The following is a 21,752-nucleotide window of genomic DNA, read 5'->3' as shown; positions in this document are numbered from 1 at the left end:
CCTCCATTTCTTTTTTTTTTAATTAATCTATTTATTTTAGAGAGATAAAGAGTGAGTGAGCAGGGGGAGGGACAGAGGGAGAGAGAGGATCTCAGGCAGGCTCCCAGCTGAGCACAGAGCCCAACACAGGCCTCAATCTCAGGACCCTGAGATCATGACCAGAGCCAAAACTAAGAGTCGGACGCTCAACAGACTGAGCCACCCAGGGGCCCCTACGTCTATTTCTTTTTTAAAAAGTGTTATTTGGGCTCACAGCTTACAAAATTGCACTTGGGCTAGGCTTGTTGGTGGTGGGAGGGGCTCTAAGGATGAAGATGAAAGGAATATATGTTCTAGATACTAGAAAACATTAAAGTTCATTTCCAGTAGATACATGTGTATATGTATGTATGTGCACGGGTACACACAAACATACACATTCACACAGAGATTCCCTAAAATATATGCATGTTTACATAGTACATACTATTATATACATATTTCATTTATTTATTCCACAAATATTTACTGAGTATTTCCATCATGTGCCAGGCATTCTTACTCTTCCTAAATTCAAGAACAATTTCACAGAAGTTTAAGGGAAATTGAAAACGTTTTGACCTGAGATTGAAAACAGGCAAACTGCAGGCCCCATGTGGCCCACACTGGGCTTTTTAGTCACCTGATATATCATTAAATCCCCATGGTCCCCACCATTCGTTAACCTCTTCCCCCCCGGCTCTCGTGAATCTGTGTGTTCTGTCTGCCACAGTGAGCATTTGTACCAACAGCCCTGGATTGAGACCTCTCCTCTCAAAGGAAGAAACCCATGTTATAGACAGCAACTGGCTTCCCCACGTCCAGCCAGCGCAGAGGCTAAGCAGGAATTCACATCAACTGACTCCAAACTTGCAGATAAAATTAGGAGGCAGGGCAGTATTATCTTCCTGACAACACTGTCTTCAACTCAGCCATACCAATCTGATAGGAGCCTGTCCAATCCCTCTTCCTGGAAAGGCCACAGCTTCCTGGATAATTCTTTAGGAACCATCTGCCAATGGAAACATGGGGTTTGCAAACACGATTTCAAAAAATGACAGCAGCGAGCAGAATAGTTCATTAAAATAACAACAATGGCAATGATCATAAGTATCATGGTTAGTACTCCTATTATAACAATGGCAAACATTTATTGAGAACTTACTTTGTATCAGGCGCTGTGAAAAGGAGAGGAGTTCAGCAGGCCTAGGATGTTTTCTGGCTCTGAATTAGTTTGCCGGTTAAATAACTAACAAAGGCTCTCTTTCCAATTCTCACTGTCAGATTCTCTGCCAGAGCCAACCACAGGGTCCACAGCCTGGGATCATGTGTATTAGCACTCTGGATGTTTGAGTTTACAAAACCTTCAGGCCCAGATTCTCAAACTTAAGTATGGAATACATCCCCTTATATTCAAGGGGAGCTTATATAAAATGCAAATTCCTGAATCTAATCCCAAAAGAGTCTGAGGATGGCCAGGCGAGCTGAACTTGCAATAAATCCCAGGTGATTCTGATACAAATGGTCCCCAGTCCCCATATTGAGAAACACTGCATTTGAAGACCAGGCAGTAGGTTTCCTCTTAGGTACAATGTCCATCTGAAATTTTGAGGTGTCTCCGATTTCACCACATTGTGCAAATTCTGACTGTTAAAAAAATAAATAAATAGGGGCACCTGGGTGGCTCAGTCGTTAAGCATCTGCCTTCGGCTCAGGTCATGATCCCAGTGTCCTGGGATCGAGCCCCACATCGGGCTCCCTGCTGCGCAGGAAGCCTGCTTCTCCCTCTCCCACCCCCCCTGCTTGTGTTCCCTCTCTCGCTGTGTCTCTCTCTGTCAAAAAAATGGATGAAATCTTTAAAAATAAATAAATAAATAACAAAAGACAAAACACACACACACACGCACACACCCAGATTTTGTTCCCTCCCTAGCACTGTAGATGTCCATATTTGCAAGCCTATCTACTCTGTTCTGTTCAGACCTCAGTCTGCTCTGGGACCCACGCCCAAGATGCAGTTGGCTACTCACTGGTGGAAAGGGAGCGGCAGAGGTTCCAGAGCTGAGAGGGGCACCAGTCCCCGCTGACCCGTCACCAAGGACACGCCCTCCCACTCGGATTCGCCTTCAACTATCTTCACGGAGATTAACTCCTTCTTGCAAAGCGTCAAATACTCCCCTTCCTTCTCAGCTGGCTGAGCCACGGAGCTCATGGCTCTGCAGAAGAAGTGGCCTGTAGATAATAAGAAAAGCCCCTCCAAGGAGTAGCAGTAGGTGGAAAGGGATTATCACACAGTGTAACGTTTCTAACCAGAAGCCCAACTACTTTTCGTCCTGGGAGTAAAGGACGCGGCCAAGGGAGAGGCACCACAGAAAGTCTTTGTGATCCCAGAAAAACTAGACCAGGGGAAAAAAACCCACAAGGCGGGAATTCACTTAAATTAGACACCATAAACTCAGAGTAGTTTGTGAGAACAAGGTTTAATTGGGACTTCACCTTGAAAAAAAAAAAATGAAACAAAACTTAGCAAAAATGTATTTAACAGAACTTGGGTTATAACTGCAACCTTCTGCTTAATCTTAGGGCCAAAACAAAGAATAAATTTAGTTGATATGGGTGAATATAATTTCTCCAACTAGATTTTAGAGTAGCACAGTATGAAATTCTTTCCTTCAATTGTGATTTGTGCAACGTGACCATAAACAGAATCCTTTTGCAAAATATTCTATGCAAATCTGGCTCTTTCAATGTGCCGGTGATGTCATCGGTCATTAGCTGGTTGGTTGTAGCCCAGATCAGATCCTTCCTTGTAAATAGATTGGCCTATGCTCCAAGAAGTTCCCCAAAACTGTTTGCCTCCATCTCAGGAAATCTTGCAGGTTTTGCAAGATTTGCAATTTTATTTCACAATCAAATGATATCATATATTTTAAAAAGCGATTCTTACTCTTGAATGCACATTAGCATTGCCTGGGCAACTTTCAAAAAATACCAAAGCCTGGCCCCTATCGCTGGAGATTCAATTGGCCCCGATGGAGCCCTAGCATGGGCATCTTCTAAAAGCTCCCCAAGGGGTTCTCACATCAGACAATCAGTGAGACTGACAAACATAGCTGTTCATGTGATATCAGTGTGGAACTGAGAGAGATGTTTGGAGTAATATTGTAACAGATGGGGTCATTTATGAATATTCTCACCTTTGAAATTTTTTTTTTGCCTCCCTTTGTATCCTAATTACTTCAGGGGCTCTGATAATAAATATCCAGATAAAAACCCATCCCACCACTCCTCCATGCTCACCTTCCTGTATCAGGAGTCCCAGGTATATTGTTTCCAGGTGTTTCTCATCCACTGACACTTGGATCTCTGTATCTTCCACCAATCTGCAGTTGAGCCAGTACTTATGGTCAAAGAGGAGATGTTCCAGACATGCAGACACATAGCCTAAGAGGTCAAGCCAACATGATTCCTTAACAACCGATTTCTGCCATTAGCTGAGCAGAGAAAATGGTGAGAAAGCTCCTTTCTGAAGTTCCGTCCCAGACCTTCGTTCCCAACCTGATCCCATTTAACTGGAATTAGAAGAGCATAGAGAGGTAGCTAGAAAATTTCTAGAGTGAACTGATTCTTCTCAGCATCTGTTGGGAAACACAAGTCATTTTTAAATGACATTTACTCCTTTCAGCACAATATGGGTCTCCATAAATGCATAATGAGATGACCAAATCTAATTACCTTTTTCTAATACGTCCATAGAGAAATTTCCAAGATTCTAATTTGGACTCTGGGGGTCCTGGTCCCCCCCGCCTTAAAGTTTTCCTGACTTGAGGTTCAAATTCCTGTACCCTTGACGAAGCAGTGGCTGGGGCGGAGGGTGGTGTCCACGACCCACAAAGGAGTCGGGATTCACTTTACCATCCCTTCTCTGATTCTCTCCATCATTCATGCCCAGCATGTTCTCCCTTGTTAAAACCAGACTAGACACTAAGCAAATTGCAATTATGGATAGTATTTCAAACATGCCTACAAATGTGAATTATTCGTGTTAACATTTTGCTTCTTTTGACTTCCTCTTTCTTAAGATGCAAAAACCTGTTTCTTTCCACTCTGACTCTGTTCTATCTACTTAGGCCTCATGTGCTTCTTGTACTTTAAGGTGTACACAAATCACCTGGGGATCTTATTAAAATACAGATACTGGTTCAGTAGATCTGGGATGGGGCCTGGGTTTCTATTTTTTTTTTTTTTTAAGATTTTATTTATTTATTTGACCGAGACAGCGAGAGCAGGAACACAAGCAGGGGGAGTGGGAGAGGGAGAAGCAGGCTTCCCGCTGAGCAGGGACCCCGACGTGGGACTCGATCCTGGGACCATGACCCAAGCCGAAGGCAGACGCTTAACGACTGAGCCACCCAGGCGCCCTGGGTTTCTACTTTTCTAACAAGATCCGCGTGATGCCGATGCTGCTGGTCCATGGAGCACGCTTTGAATTGAAGACGGGTCTCTAAATGATTGTTGAAGGAGATGCACAGTATGGTGAGCAGAAAATCAACATAACCATGAGAGAAGTTCTACCCTCTAACCAAGAGCTATCTTGATCCTCCACCCCTACACAAGGTCACTTCCTAGAAAACCCTGCAATCCGAGTCCCCTTTAGCAGATAACTCCCCCATCTCTTTCTTTGACTCTTTTCCAAAAACATGGGCTAAAGTATCCACAACTGTACTATTTTGAGCAGCTACTTTGATCTGACTCAAGACTGGTTCCTTTTTTTTTTTTAACCATCATTCTGCATCTCTCCCAGTCCTTCAAATTTAGTGATCACCAAGAACAGTTTACCAATGGATTGATTATTGAAGAAAGTAGTCTCTCCCTGAAAACAAAGTAATGTTGCACATAGCATTTGAGAGTAATAGTTAATATTTGCTTTAGCTTTAGTTCCAGGCAGTTTGTGATATTTCAAAAGTTAACCATCTGTGTCAGGGCTCTACCTCTTTTAATTATCAGAGCCAGACCAATTCCCTAATGTCAAGCCCTTACAAATTGGCTGAACCAAGATGTAGGTTCTCCTCCACCCACCTGCTCCATGTCATACCTAAGTTCAAGTAGGTGGAAAACTTCCAGATTTCCTCCATGGTCTTGAAGGTGATAAGGAACTGAGCCTTCTGGGACTGGATGCCCACCAACCTGGCTGAGAGGTCCTGGGTAAAGAGAACAGTGAGTCAGCCTGGGATGACCGCATCCTGTTAATAATCTCAGAGAAGTGCAAAATGCTTCATGTGATTTTCTTGATTGTAGCGCCGGGTTTTTTTACACCACAAAAAAAAAAAAAGAAAAGAAAAAGAAAAAAAAAGGAAATAACCTAAATGTCCACCAATAGGAGACTGGTTAAAATGAATTCCGATTCATCCATGCAATAGAATATTATGATATTATGCAGCCATAAAAAAGAATGAGGAAATTCTTTGTGCACTCATGCAGCCTTCAAACATACACTGCCAGATGGAACAATAGCAGTAACAGAAAGGAACCAGGATGCAGAACTGTGTGCAAAGAACTCTACCTTTTGTGTTCAAAAAAAAAAAAAAAAGGTGTATGGGAGAAGGTGAAGGATAAATAAGAGAAGGCACGTTGGAAGTAAGTTTGATTGTGAATCTATGTCCAATGATTACTTTTATAAAGATGACAAACAGAAAAAGCAAATTACACAAAAACAAAAATCATCCATAGTCCCTCCTCCTAGAGCTCATCAGTGTTAACACTTTAGTGTATTAACTTTGAATCCTTTTTCCTATGCAGGAGTTTCAGTGTAACTGTTTTTATATAAATAGAATCACATTACATAAATTGTTCTATAATCTTTTGAAACTAAACAATATTTTGGGAACCATCTCCCACATCATTAAACAATTTACATTATTTTCAATGGTTATATATGTCATCATTACATTAACATAATCCTTAGTTAGTATTTCCTATGGTTAGACGATTGAGTTATTTTCATTTACCATCCTAAACACTACTGTGATAAACATCCTCAATCTTTGTACACATCTTTGATGTTTTGACACAAGTCATTCTGAGAAGTGCAGTTGGGAATGCAGATATCCACATTTTCAATCCTAAAATGCAGGAGCCATACTGCCCTCCGGAAAGGCTGGGTGGTGCCAATTTGCATGCTCCCCCGCTCCCTTTTTTTTTAATACCTGAGAAAATAGGCCTGACCTACTGTACAGACTTGGTTTTCCCCTAAAATCTTTCTCTGTTGCTTGTCCAAGCTTCTAGAGTTGACTACAATGAGTGATGGTCAGAACATCCTTCGTCCCCCAGGCCAGGTCCTGCGATCAAAGATCAACCCCTGGAACGCTGCTCTGGGGGAACACTGTGGAAAGAAGAAGAGGATAGAAAGAGAGGAAGGAAGAGAGGAAGAGCCCCTAGGTCAGCAAAGCCAGAACTCTGGGGTTCTCCCATACCAGGCTCCAGGAGTCCCCAGAGCCTATTATCAGGGAAGGGGTTCTAGATAAAAACTGATTTCCGGAGATTCATCAATTGACAGGAACTTCATCAACCTCTGAACAATGCTTCATTTAACTCACAATAACCCTATGCAGAGAGTACAATTACACTATTTAATCCATTTTAAGATGCACTTTTACCACATTTAATTATTTCTGAAATAAAAGATAAGGAAGCATGGCATCCTACTTAATTGGCCACATTTATTTCCCTTTCTTTGAGGTATATAAAATATTGCTGCATTTTATAATCAAACGGCATCTCAGCTTTAATGGAAAATGGCATTATCCATGTGTTATAGTCAAGGAGGACCAGGCACAGACAGGTTAAGCAATTTGCCCCAGGTGACCTGAGCGTAGGCGATGGCCCCCCTGACTGGAGCCTAGATCCAGCTGACTCCAGGTCTCTGCTCCCGCACGCAAGCTGGCCCGGCTCCACCCTCAGCCTAGCAGACCACCTGGCTCAATCAAACCCAGCTCTTGCCCACGCCAAAATTTGGCCACGCCAAATTTTAAAAAACGATGGTGCTAGTTAGCAGCTCATGCCTCCAAGTTTCTGAATTCTGGAAACTAAAAATAAAAGAACCCTACTATTTATAATTTATCTGCTATTTAGGAAGCACATACCACCACCCAAGCAAAGTGCCAAGCTCTCTACAGATACCTACTCACAGGCTCCTCCCGACAAACTAGGCTTTTTTTTTTTTTACATGACATGTTAATAGAACACATTTCCCTTTTTAACTTGTATCAAATTAATTCAGAGACTGTAAAAATAACTAGAACATAATAGTTTATTACATGAAGTAATATCCTTTTTCTCCCCTCTAGTTGCAACAACTTTTAACCATTTCTGACTTTGGTTCTCTTCAGAAGTCCCTCCCAGGGGACACCTGGGTGGCTCAGTTGGTTATGCATCTGCCTTCAGCTGGGGTTGTGATCCCAGGGTCCTGGGATAGAGCCCTGCGTCAGGCTCCCCGCTCAGCAGGGGGCCTGTTTTTCCCTCTCCCTCTACCTGCCACTCCTCCTGCTTGTGCTCTCTCTGTCAGATAAATGGATAAGTTCTTAAAAAAAAAAAAAAGAATCTCTCCTAAACTGTAAATAATTTGGTCTTACCCTTCTTCCTTGGTTTAACAACTGAAGATACTAGTTACCCACTATGAAAGCAGGAACTGGTTTATTTACTTGATAGCCTTTTTCTCCTCTCATTCTAAAATTTATAGTTATTAATTTTTTTTTTATTTGAGAGAGAGAGAATGAGAGACAGAGAGCATGAGAGGGAGGAGGGTCAGAGGGAGAAGCAGACTCCCCACTGAGCAGGGAGCCCGATGCGGGACTCGATCCCGGGACTCCAGGATCATGACCTGAGCCGAAGGCAGTCGCTTAACCAACTGAGCCACCCAGGCGCCCTATAGTTATTAATTTTTGATTGGCAATTTGGGTACATAAAAAAAAGTATACTAGTGGTGAAGGAAGGGGATGGGAGGGGCTTATTGTATAATAGATACAGAGTTTCAGTTTGGGATGATGAAAAAGTTCTGGAATGGATAGTGGTGATGGGTGAATAACAATGTGAGTGCATTGATGCCACGGAATTGTACACTGAAAATAATTAACGTTGAAAATTTATGTTACATCTATTTTATCACAATGAAAAAACAACAAAATTCCAATTTACCACTTTTTTTTTTAAGCTCTACTTCATGAGGTAAATAATCAACAATTCTCATCCTACACAGGTGAGTCACTTGTAGAAGGTCAAATAGCTATGAGTGGCAGATTTGACACTGTTTTTTCTCTGACTCTGCAACTCCAGAGTTTGCCCCCTTCTGAGTTGTGCCTGTTCTTGCTGAGCAGCAAATGTGTACATTTTCATTCATTCTTTCCTTCCTTCAGCTGTTTTCCTGAGGGCCTACTTTGTTCCTGGAGCTGTCCTAGGTGCTGGCGAGCCATGCGGCGGCCGGACACAAGGCAGGCTCAGAATTGCACCCGGCCACCCCAGCTCACCTGAAACAGGGCACGCACCTCCTGGTCGTCATTCTCCAGGGCCCAGAGCCGCCTCCTGGCCGCTTCCTGCAGGAGGCCGTTTACACACCTCCGGGAGCGGCTCTTCACACTGAAGGACAGCGTCAGATCTTAAAGAGAACACAGAGAGAAATGCAATCAGGTCAGGCTGGAAATGCAACAAAAGAGAAAAAAGAATTAGGTGAACCCCAATGTTTCCCACACCTAAATCTTAAATTGGTGTCCTCATTAATTAGAGATTATAAGGAATCTTAAAGATCTCCTAGGTACCTCCTTTAAAATGTCCCCCAAAAGAAAAAAAAGAAAGAAAGAAAAGGCTGCAACCTGGGAGTGTTCCGGAATCCCAGGAGTTGCTGTTGTTATTTCTGCTTTGAACAAGGTATGTTCCTAGGCTTCCTGGCACTGAGGTGACAGTACCAACAAGAAGAACTAGACATGTATATCTTCCTGTGGATGATTTGTGAAAGTTTTGAACAAATACTAATTTATCCATATATATGGAAATTATTTATATGTCAAATTTATGATATGTAATAGTCTATACTTTATGCATTATGTATACACCATACATTTTCTCTAAACTGTTTCTAATAATGAGTTTATTAATGCTTGCCAGGGTAGTTGCTTAATGTATTAAAGCTTATCTTTAATTTCTTCAAAATGCACGTTTATTTAACCAATACTATGAGCAAAAGCTGTTTCAGGTGCTGGGATACAGCAGGAAACAAAATAGAGGTGGTCCCTGTTCTCATGGAGCTTGTATTCTCTGCAAGTAATCAATTCTATGAACATAATAATTTCGGATGGAGAAAAGTGCTAAGAAAGCAATGTAATTGGGTTAACAGACAGCGTGATGGAGCAGTGCAAGGGGCAGGGGTATGCCTTTGGACAGTATTGTTGGAAAAGGCCACCCTGAGGAGGTTCATCTTACAATTGTACTTTGCCACGTCTTCTTTAGACAATAAGTAGCTATCGCGTTAATAATTATCAAATACAATGAACCAAACAGGCATTGGACTGGATAATCATGGAGGTCTCTCTTCTAGCCCTAACTTGCCAGGGACTTTGCCAATCCCTGAGCCCATTAAAGACAGCCCCTCTCCTGCTGGGCCGTGGTAACACAAGGCAGCCTGGGCTCCCACATTTAAAAGGCCCCTTTTTAACCTAGAAGTCCTGAAAATGCTGTGGCTTCTGGCCAGCTGCAATAGGACATACCCCACCGACCTGACATGGGTGTGAACTGCGGGCAGATGTTTGTTCCACTCTCTTCCTCCCTGGCCTGTGTTCTAACCTCGGCCAAGCCCTCCATCTTCAGCTGTCCGACCCAGCCCTCTGTCTGGTAGCCTCAGCGATCAGCACACTGACCTCTAGGACGAGGTGAAGCCCAGGGACCTGGGCTCAAGGCTTGGCTCTGCCCTCGCTCACTGTACCATGCTGAGCAGTTAATGACCTCTCTACACTTGACTTTTCTCATTAGCAAAATGAGAATAGTACCTAATTCACAGGGCTTTTAAGAGGCTTACAAATGAGATTATGCATTTAAAGCTTTTTGTTCGGTGCCTCCTACACAATAAATATTCAATTAACACATGAAGCATTAGCTGTTAACTCTACTGCTCCCTCTGCCCTCATCTTGTCACACCTGTAATCAGCCTTGATTCTGACTGGTTCTATGACTCCTTTTCACCAAACCCATCTCTCCTGTCCTTCCAAAGCCTGATCCAAACTCCCTTCTAGAATCTCTCACAATAGCCCCCAGTGAATGACAGCCCCTTCGGTGTGGCTCTCCTTGTCCGCATGTGAATCCACGGATCTGTCACTCAAAAGACCTGGATTTAAATACGCAAACTGCCTTTGAGAACTCAACAGTTAAGAGCTGCCACTCAGAGCCTCCTGTCTGGGCCCCCTGTGGGATCCTACAGTGCCCTCAGCAGACCAGACGAGGGAATAAATCAAGTTCACTCCAGTGTTAGTATGAAATACACTCTGACATTTTTTCTAAGTCCTTCTGAAAACCAGTCATTTAATCATGCTAATGTATCTGATTGATTTTGTTGGTGACTCTTCCACATAAAGGAGAGATTGGAGCCTGGGGTGGAATGTTCCCTTCTCACTCAGTGACTTTCCTGGAAACAGTTCATCATGGTGGAAAACGCTAAAAGACAGACAAGTTCAGCCCCTCCTTTGTTCATTGGCCTTCATGCACTGATAAGGCAAAATGCTGACTGCACTGCATTCAAGAAACAACAGGTGGTGAGTCACCTTTTGTCTAGGACAGCCTAAGCTAACAGACAAAGAAGCAGACTGATATAAGAACAAGAAAGGGCAAGGTTTTTCTCATGGCCAGCCCAGCAGTTTGACCGAATCTGAAAATGGGAAAAGAAAGAACCTGGTATGACATGTAAACACCATCCATTTACCTGGTCTATGTCCTTTGAACCATTCTTAATGTAAATCTTTTTCACAAATCTATCGTTTGTCTGCCAGAGAGAAGTACATGTTTGGAGGGGCAATGAAGCATCGTGGCTATGAACAAGGACGGGGTTTTGAACCCCTGTCTCATCACAGACTAGCCGTGTGGCAGTGGGCAGGCTGCCTTCCTCTCTGAGACTCTGCCACCTTTGAAATGGGGAGTTTGGTGGCACCTCCTAGAGGTGCACACGTGAGAATGAGAGGTGATCATTTAGCACCTGCTTGGCACACGATTTGGCCCCCAAAATGGTCCCTGTTACTATAGGACAGATGCTGGGTCTTCTTCGGGTTAATCCCCAGAGCTTCTGGCACAAAGTTCAGCCCAGGTATACCACCCTCTGCTGCCAACGTCTCGCCAGCTCCCTTGAGGTCTCTTACCGGGAACCTTGTGAAAGTTGTGTCTTGAGAATAGGATTTCTTTCATGTTAATTTCAAAATCTTGTTCTGCTTCTGAAAGATTCATACAGGTGCTCTTCTGCTCGGCCCATCTCACCCCACATATTCAACCGTTTATTCACTTATGCATTTACTTAACAAGTGATTATTGAGACCCTGCTATGTATAAGGTACTGTATATAGAATACGAACGTGACCTCCACATATTTATTCAACAATTTGTGTATTTATTTACCAAACATTTTCTGAAAAACCAGCCATGTACACATAACTCTTTAGGATATCATGTAGAATAAATACATAAGTCTTCCAAAAAATTACCTCTGCCCTCCAGCACCTTAAAATTTAATTAATGATATACTTTCTTCAGTAGAGCAAATATATATGGAGCTCCTAATATGTGCCAGATTGTGAAGGGCTTTGAGTGTTCACCTGAGAAGCTTTAACTTAATCTTGCAGGCAATGGAGAGCATTGGAAGATTTGTAAGCAAGTGAATACCACAGTCAAGGTCATGCCTACAAAGATGCATTTGGTGGTGGTGCCTAGAAAGGATAAAATGAAGGGAGCCTGCAGATGGGAGAGATAGGGAGGATACTGTGGTATTCTACATGAAAAATACTTTAAAAAAATAGGGCTTCTCTTTGGGGTTTAGATACCTGGAGTCATGTTCTGTGGCAGGAAACATCTTTCCTTGTCTTCAGATGAGACTATAAACTCACTTGATATGGTTGGATCCTTGGAAGGAGTTTCTTTACCTGGAGGAGATCAAATGAAAGATCATTTGTATGAGTGTAAGCAGGATATAAGCATGGACTGCAAGTTGCTGTCAATTGACAATTTTTTCTCCAGGGCAGGTGGCACGGAAGAATTCTCCCTGCTATCACCAATTGCCTAATAATTATTTTGTACTCAACTGTTATCAAAGACCTGTCATACCTGCTATCTCAATTCTGCAGTAGGCTGAGTATCCCTGTTTTATTTAAAATAAATAAATAAGACAGAGTCCCACCCACAGGGCAGACTGAGTCCCACAGCTGAGGACACTGAAAATGCTCAATATACGTTGAACCTAAAATGTCATTATAGATCTGACTGCAGCAAGGTTTAAGGTCAATGGGTAGATAACAGAAGTGTTGGAGTAGAGCAAGGGAGGGTGGCATCATTAGGGAGATGGCTGGTCATGCTTGTAATGGACTTGAAATATACTGATGGTCACCAGACTGTTTGCCTCTAAGAGTCCTCTATGGGACTTCTCCTCAGATCTCCAGAACGTTCCTGTCTTTGCCACTATCAAATTGGAGGGAAAAGGAGAAGAAAGAAGATCATGGCACAGGCTAGGCTTAGGGAGGAGGCTATTTTGATGGCAGAGAGTTGAAAAGAGAAGAGAAGAAGCTGTAAAGCACGAGGCAGTAGATATAAAAGAATAGAAGGAAATTTCACAAGCATCGCTATGAAATGTGGGCCTCCCTCGTGGTATCCCCAAAATACAACAAGAGAACTCAAGTCTGTAACACATTACTTTTGGTTACTCTGTTCCTTTGACCATGGAACTGTTCAAGAACTATACCATGGGGTCAGAATACTATAAGCACTGCATGGGCCTGGAAAGAGGGGTTAAGAACCTTGGCTCAATCACTGTTTGCAAGTCCCTCACTTAATTCTCCCAGGTTCTTCGATTGTAAAATTAGGCTAGATCAGAGTTAAACAGACCAACCCATTTTGCATTGTGGACCTGTTCTTCTACTGAGGAAGCCCAAGAGGGATAAGGGACCAGCCATCACACTCCTCCACTCACTGTTGATGAATGCTGACCCCAAATCCTCACATGGCTGCCAGATGTCTGTGCCTCCCCTCCCTGCTCCATGCCTACGCAGTGAGATTGTGAGACCCAAATGGAGAACCTTCCATTTCTTCATAGCAGGAGTGGTTAACACTTTTTGGGGTGATGCATAGGGAGAATGAAGTGGATTTGGGTTTGAATAGGCAGAATGAGGGGCCCGTCAGCTCACAGCTCGTCATCTAGTCTTGTTAAAGGTTCAGTGTTGAAAGCAGCTTAGCTGAAGCTGGCAGTAATGAGCTATTGATGAACTGGATCATTTTGTACTTCTGCCCCCAGGAACCAAAGGCAACTATAGCAAAAGGGCACTGGCTTGGGAATCATGAGATAAGAGGTTGAGCACACATCAGATTCTCCCAACTTTAGTTAATGACCTTGGGCAAGGCATTCCATCCTTCCGTTTTCTGAAGTTTCACTTTTCCCACTCACAAATGACAGACAGATCTAAGTTAGTGGTTCTCAACTCTGACTGCCTATTTGAATCAATCAGATTGCTTTTTAAAAATAGCAGCGCCTAGGCCCCATCTCCAGAAACGTTGATTTACGTGGTTCGTAGGGAAGCCCAGCCATAGAAATTCTTTTAAGTTCCCCAAACGATTCTAATTTGAGCCAGTGCTGGGAACCATACATCTAGACTGGTGCTTCTCAAACTTTCATGTGTGTATGAATGGCCTGAGGACATTGATAAAATTTAGATTCTGCCTTGGTAGGTTGAAGGCCTAAGGTTCTGCATGTCTAATGTGCTCTGGGGTTGGTGGGGGGGGTGCCCCTGCTGGTCCCATGATCTCACCTGGAGTGGCTGCCTCCTTCCCTACTCTATGACAGTTTGAAAACTGATAGGCTAGAGGCCAGAGGCCATCACAAACCCACAAACATCATTTTTCTTTTTCTTTTTTTTTTTTGTTCTTTTTTGTTATTCTTTTTTTCTTTTCCCCAGCAGTGAATTTTTAAAGTTCGAATTTGAGTTGCTTGACATCACTCAGAAAGTGGGATATTTTACATAACCCAGATGCTTGGCTTTGCTTTGAAAATGGGAAGATCTGTAGTTCGGGGCCCTCATTCTCATGTGGCCATAGTCGGCTAGCGCCAAACGTTTGCTGCCCCTCTGCGGCATTCCTTCTCTGTCCACCATAGTCTGCACACCGTCAAATTTACTCATTCACATCCGGCCCCCGCAAGCTTCGAGAGTGCGTCCCTATTGCAACACTGCATGGAAAGAAACAACAGCCTAAGGATGGTGAATGCCCACCAGGTAAGCCCACCTTGAAGGAGGACGTTCATGGCCACCCTGCTTTGAGGGAGAGGGCAGGGCACAAAGCTCTGAAAAGGTGTGTGACGTTCAGAGCAGAAGATTACAATGTTTCACGGGACATAATTTGTAGACTGCATCAGAGTTACCTAGGTGCTGGTTTTTAAAAAGTTGTCTGTCCTAGCCAACTTGTAGAAAAATAGAGAAGAGGGGCACCTGGGTGGCTCAGTCAGTGAAGTGTCTGTCTTCGGCTCAGGTCGTGATCCCAGGGTCCTGGGATCGAGCCCCGCATCGGGCTCCCTGCTCGGTGGGAAGCCTGCTTCTCCCTCTCCCACTCCCCCTGCTTGTGTTCTCTCTCTCTCACACATACAAATAAATAAATGAAATCTCTAAAGTAAAAAAAAAGGAAAGAAAAATAGAGAGGAATATCTGCATGACTTGAGGTAGCCAGTTATTTCCTAAACTGGATGGGAAAGTGCCACCCACACAAAAAAATAATAGATAAAAGTAGGAACTTTTGTTAATCAAAAGATGCAATTAAGAGAGTGAAAGGTAAGCGACGGAGTAGAAGAAAATATAAAGAATGTATAGAATGTAAAGAATTCAAATCCAGAATATATAAAGAATGCTATGTATCTTTCAGAAACAAGTATGCAACCCACTAGAAAAATGGATAAAAGCCGTGAATAAGCACTTATCAAAGGCAATATCCAAATGGCCAATAAATTTATGAAAATTTTCTCAAACTCATCAGGTACATGAAAATTAAAACCACAGTGGAACACCTCCACACAGACTGGCTAAAATAAAAAAGACAGATAAAGCCAAGTGTTCATAAGGATACAAAGCAACTGGAACTCCCATCCCATATACTGAAAGTGTGAGAATAAGCCTTGAAAATTTTTACTTTGGAAAAACTGTTTGACATATCAGTTCAAGCTGAATATATGCCTGCAGTAAGATTCAGCAATTCCATTCTTAGGCATATACTCAAAAGAATACATATACGTGTTCACCAAAATACAACACCCAAAACCTGGCACCAACCCAAATGTCCATCTACACAAGAATGGACAAGTACGTGGTAGTATATACAATTAAGTACAATAAAGCAATAAGAATAAATGAATGACGACCCCAGGAAGCACTATAGATGGATATATTCACCTTGTGAAAATTCACTAAGCTGTACACATGTAATTTTGTGTGTCATTCTGTATAAATGGTAAATTTTGATAGAAGAAAAATTCAGAAATATTCCTTGAGCCATTCTCTACCTACTTCACATCCAAATATCTAGGAGTAGAGTCTGGAGATGTGCATTTTCAATTAACATCTTGAGGATTTCTCTTGTACTTTAAAGTGTGAGAATCTCTGGAGCAGAAAGAACCTATTCACCAGCTGCCTGGGGACCCATGAGCTAGAAGACAACCATTTGAGACACAATAAGGGATCTGGAAAATTTGGGTGAGCCACATAATAGGAAGAACAGTTAATAGCTGCACAGGGATTCATAGTTTACAGAACTCTTTTGCACATGGATTGTATTTCAACATGAAAGAATGAAGACTTAGCTGGGCCTTAAAAAAAGAACTAGAGACAAATCAAGGGAACAAAAAGCTATCATATGGAATGAAGTATGTTTAAAAAAAAAAGTATGATTTCTTTAATGACTGAAAGGAAATAGACCAGAAGGTTCATAGTGGTTACTGCTGAATCACTTTTCATCATCTTTTTGTCTACTTTTGTCCGCTTTCCAAATATCCTGTAATAGACACACATTTGTTTTCTAACACTGAAGGCAGGTAGAGAAGTGGCTAAGAACAAAGACTGCAATTAGACAGTCCCAGACTCAACCCTGAGCTTCTTCATTAGTCAGATGAGCCACGTAAACCCAGTCCATGTAGTTCAGGTGGGGCTGACTCCACCCCTAGATCCAAAAGTGGGCACCGGACTCAAGCATAAGCCAATCATGTTATGTTATGCCATGGCCACATAACCAAGGTGAAGCCAATGAGAACTAGTCCTAGGACCCTCATCAGCACTCTGCAGGAAGAGATTTCTTTCCATTGCACTAGGAGTTGTGACTATGACAACCTGCAATGGGGGGCACCTACCACAGGGTGAGGGCCTGCCTAAGGTTGAGGCCAACCCAATAAAAGTTTAGGAGTTTAGGAAAGATAACTTTCTGATAACATCATTTGAATATCTTGATCCAGCCATACCTAAAGCAAACAACCCCTGGACTTTTCATTTATGAATCAATAAATTACTTTTGGTATAAGCTAGTATCGTTTTTGTTATTATTATTATTATGAGTGAGAAAAAGTTACGAATTAAAAAAAAATTGAGATTTCTTTAAAAACTGCCAAACTGCTTTCCAAAGCAGCTATAACATTCTGCATTCCCATCAGCAATGTAGGAGAGTTCTGGTTTCCAGTTGCTCCATATCCCCACCAACCTCTGATATTATCAGGTTTTTTAATTTTAGCCATTCCATAGGTGTGTAGTTTTATCTCACTGTTTCAATTGACATTTCCTTAGTAACTAATGATGTTGAGTATTTTTTTCATGTGCTTATTTGCCACACATACATTTTCTGAATGAAAGTGTCTTTATAAACCTTTTGTTCCATTTAATTAGGTTATTTACCTTCTCATTACTGAGTTATAAGGGTGAGCTTTTTTTAAGATTTTATTTATTTATTTGTCAGAGAGAGAGCGAATGGCAGGCAGAGCAGGTAGAGGGAGAAGCAGACTCCCCGCTGAGCAAGGAGCCCAATGCGGGACTCGATCCAGGGACCCTGGGATCATGACTTGAGCCGAAGGAAGATGCCTCACTAACTGAGCCACCCAGGTGTCCCAGGGTGTTTTTTTGTTTTTTTTAATGTTCTGGATACAAGTATCAGATATGTGGTTTTCATGTATTATCCCTGAGTCTGTGGCTTCTTTTTCACTTTCTTGGTAGATTTATATGGGGGGAGGGAGGGAGGGGAGCAAAATTACTGGCAAAGAGATCGGCAAGATAAGGGGGAATGAACTTTGCATACACAGAGACAGCAGAAGCCAGGCTGTACGTACCAGAGAGGTCAGTGATCACGGGGCTAAAATTGATAAATACGGTAGAGTCAGGAGAGGGACGGCATTTCAAGGCAAGCAGAGGAATTTAGAAGAGATACAGCAAGCAGCAGGGAGCCATGAAGCATTCTCGAGCATGGGAATGGCCTAATAACAATGGAAATTCTACCTGGGGTGGCACAAGAAGGACAGGGGAGAAGAAAGACGAGAGGCAGGGAGGCCAGCCAAAAAGCCGTCTGGCAATCCAGGAGTATAAGTGTGAGACTGTGCGCTGTGATTTTGGCAAATGAGAAGTGAGGGAATATCGTGAATGACGTGGTATTTTAAAGTTAGAAGAGAGAAAGCATCTTGACATATTGAGTATGAGGGATAAAAATAAGGAAAAGGCAATAATTACAGAAAATGAATAGATAGAAGGGATTTAAGAGATCATTTCGTTCTACTCCTCATTTTACTGCGAAGAAACAAAGGAGTAGTGATTCTACAAGGTCACATAGCACGTTCGCGACAGAGTCAGAGGCCATCCAGATCCCTGGGGGCAGACCGTGCTGCCACCACAACGTTAACCTGACCTCAGATCTCTGAAGTCTGCAGTCTCTAATCTGGAAACATCTCACTCTCAGCAACTTGTTGGACGTGAGCTCTCCTTGTTCCTACCTTCCACCCCAACTTTAAGAAGAAAACTTGAAGAACTGTTTCCCTGCGTGCTTTTTTTCTCTACCTACATATTTTTTTTTCCTTCTTTGACCTGACGGTCTTTGTTAGGACAGATGTTAAATCATAGCCACGGCTCCATCTACCTACACGGATGTATCTCCAATCATCATGTGGAGGGAGAGGAAAAAAGCAAGTTGCATAACGCTACTGTTTTGTTTTAGTATCAAAATCTTCAGAAAAAAATTCTTTGCAATGATTAGGAGCACAGGAACATGTAATAAAAGCACAAAATCACTGAATCCATGAAAGTGATTAACGCTGGGAAGGAAGGTAGGGAGGGAAATGAGACTGAGGAGAACTACCGGGGGACCCTCCTTGCACCTGCAATGTTTTGTTTTTCTTTAAGAAAATGAAATAAAGATATTCTGAAGCAGATGTGGTAGAATGTAGAAATGTGCTAGAGCTAGATGGTGGGTTTATTGTTCTGAAATTCTCTATTATCAGTAAGTTCAAAATGCCTCGCAAGCTTTCTAAAGTTCAAATATGAGGCATCATTCACTATTGCCAGCATTCTCCCTCAATTTCCTATTATTATACTCATGATTCACATTTACCAAAAATGTTGAAAGTTAAAACACCAGTGATCAATATAGGCAAATGTTCTCTCTCACAGCCCCTGTTCAAGAGTGTCAGTCTGCCAAATTTCTTCAAGAACATGTTGATGATAACGGGGCAGTGCTAGAAGTTTTTAGGTCAATGAACTTTGACATGACTTACTCTGCAATCCTCAGTGAGCAACTATAATTTATTAAACAGTGGCAAGAATCTCCAAGGGTCCAGGAAGACAGACATGAGGGCAATTGACCAGAACCAGCACCTCTCACCATGCGCAGTGGGGAGACTTAAGTGAGCAAATGAGAAATATTATGGAACAGATGCTCAGGCAGGGCCCATGTGTGAAAATGCAGGTCACCTGGGGTGGCCAGAGCCAACATTCATCATTGTGTGACACTGTGGCAAACCAGCTAGGCATCCGTCCAGGGCTCAGTGCTACCGAGAGCCTTCTCCTTTCCTGCCTCTCTTACCCCTGAGGACTGCTGGTCCTCCCTGTTGACTCCCCCTTAAACAGTTGTAATGGCAGAAGCAGCCAGAAACAGGAGGACAGTGGGGCCAGGAATTAGGGAGAAGGGTTATGGGAATAGTCTTTACTAGGGAACAATAAAACAACCCACAATTACTGAGGGATTATCAGAAGCCAGACCCTGTGCTAAATCCATGAGATGAATTATCTGATGTAATCCTCACCCAAAACTCCATGGGATAGAGAGTACCATTAGATCCAGTTTACAGACAGGAAAACTGAGGTTTGAAGAATATAAGAGGTTTGCCCAAAGTCACAGAACGATGGAGTCACTCCAGGATATGTCTCATACTTTGTTCCATTTCTCTAGGATAAATAGGGTTGCCTAACAAGGGATGTTTGTATCAACGGTCCTCAAACCTACAACACCCATATCGTCCTCCCTAGGCAAAGGCGCTGACAAGCACAGAAAACAGTTTGGGGAAATGGCATGAAAAGCCCTGGTAAGGGAAATGGCAAGTTGATTCAGAGAAATAGTGGATTCAGGATGCCAACTGCTTATCGATGCCCCAAATCAGGTGAAACGGTAAAATCACTGGACGATAATGTCATAAGAACTCTGAGGATGCTTTCTTCAGTGCTGCTTGGTTGGCTGGTTGGTTTGCAGCCACAGAACTCTTGTACATGAAACCTTGGGCTGAGGACAGGATGTCAGACAGAAGCAGAGCTGCTCCAGCTGTGGCTGGGGGGTCAGAAAGCAGGAGCAGAGCTCCCTAGGGCACCTCTGCTGGCCAAGCTTACAATCCCTCATCTTACAGATGAGCAAACAAAGGCCTAAAGAGAGAGCTTGATAAGCTAGGGTCATAGAAATATAATTAATATGGCTGACATTTCTTGTGCTTAATTAACTGTGTGCCGGGTCGTTTTAAGTGTGAAACTTGATCCCTACCACAACTCCATGAGCAATGCATAATTATATCACAAATCTACAGATGGAGGAACTGAAACAGAGAGGGTAAGTAAATTGTTCAAGTCAAGTCAAAGAACCAAGATCAAGCCAGACCCTTTGGCCTCAAAGACCAGGTGATTCACCATGATGATGCCTGCCCAAGTGAGGGTAGACGGAGTTGGATCTAGAACGCAGGTCCCTGGCTGGTAGACCAGTGGTCCTTCATGTTCCCCCACCCTCCGTTCAGCATCTGTTCCTGTGGGGTACAATGGCAACATGATTTAGGGAAAGGGTCTGAAAAGTTTCTAAATCTTAGAATCTTAGAAATCTGGAGACACAAAATGTTTTCATAGCTAAAGGTTGTGCCAAGGACATCATTTGCAAATCCGTTTGCCTTCGTTAGGGGTTCTCCTGAGTTCCCCTTCCAAGGAAACACACGGAACTCCAGGAAGACATGGAATCCTAACAAGGGTTGGGAATGATTCCTTGGCATGGTGCTCTCCTATCTCCCAAGCAAGTCCTCCCTGACTCTGCCACCTTCCCCCAAAGCTGTCACACATCCTGATGAATGCCCTGCTCCTGTCAGGGCCCCACCTCGGTCCTGCTCTGAAAAGAAGCAAGGAGCTTGCATTAGGGTGACTAACCACCCCGGTTTCCCGGGACTCTTCTGGTTTTAGCACTGACTGCATCCTGAGAAAGTCTTGAGGCCCAGACAAACTGGGATGGTGGGTCACCTGATGTCAAGTCTCAGATGACTTGACAATTTCTTGGGCAACAAGTCTCCATGGCCTCAAGTTGACATAAAAAAAGAAAAGAAAAGAAAAGAAAAATCACACTGTAATAGGTAGGAGGCAGGAAATTGCCTGTTTTTCTCTAGTGACAGCAATACTGATGAAAATAGGGTTGAGTGACGAAGGCCAAGTTTATGACCACCCGAAGGCCCCAGAGGCATTCACTGCCTGAGGTTCCTCCCTGACCTAGGGAATCCTGGGAAGAAAAGACGGAAGGGGTTAGTCACACCCTGCGAGTAGCAGCCAAGAGCAGCACTGCCTCCTCACAGAGTGAGCTCAAAGTCTCTCTCATCGGGAAAAGTAGAAGTTTCCCAGGGTCTACTCCCTTTTCACAAAGGCAGAATGACAAATACTGAATGAGGGAAGAGGAGAGGGGGCCAGAAAGCAGAGCCATCTCCCCGTCTTTGGAAAAGTAACTTTCCCAACCCAGCAGATAGCTGAGTCTTCACTGGACTCCAGGAGCAACTCCACTGGACCAACCACCTCAGCGACTCCACATGCCAAGGCCCCCCCCAGGAAACTCACCTGTGCCCCAGGACAGACTCGGCTCCCCCGGAATGCAGAAGCAGCCACCCATGTGTGCATCATTCTCCCCAGGCCAAAGGCCCCTGGGAACACCAGCCAGAAAAGCACTGGGAGGGGACAGCCTCCCGACGGTGTCCCTCCTCCCGCCTCCTCCCTGGC

The 21,752-nt window shown here is 43.2% G+C and overlaps 1 protein-coding gene across 1 annotated transcript in view; it reads right to left on the bottom strand.

Annotated features, from left to right (window-relative positions):
* SH3TC2 (SH3 domain and tetratricopeptide repeats 2) overlaps positions 1-21,752 on the bottom strand; it is a 50,865-nt gene extending 29,113 nt beyond the window's left edge. The window contains exons 1-7 of the mRNA XM_045903294.3: positions 21,594-21,752; positions 12,084-12,182; positions 8,541-8,668; positions 5,114-5,219; positions 3,319-3,462; positions 2,049-2,250; positions 957-1,030 (exon numbers count right to left, since the gene is read on the bottom strand). Coding sequence (XP_045759250.1) covers positions 957-1,030; positions 2,049-2,250; positions 3,319-3,462; positions 5,114-5,219; positions 8,541-8,668; positions 12,084-12,182; positions 21,594-21,645 — 805 coding nt within the window. The 5' untranslated portion in view covers positions 21,646-21,752. The remainder of the gene's footprint in view (positions 1-956; positions 1,031-2,048; positions 2,251-3,318; positions 3,463-5,113; positions 5,220-8,540; positions 8,669-12,083; positions 12,183-21,593) is intronic.

This window comes from Mirounga angustirostris, unplaced genomic scaffold (genome assembly GCF_029215605.1).
Source record: "Mirounga angustirostris isolate CCGP_5_RB_7025 unplaced genomic scaffold, mMirAng1.0.hap1 SCAF_7, whole genome shotgun sequence".
Lineage (NCBI taxonomy): Eukaryota > Metazoa > Chordata > Mammalia > Carnivora > Phocidae > Mirounga > Mirounga angustirostris.
This window is presented reverse-complemented; position numbering and strand designations above follow the sequence as displayed.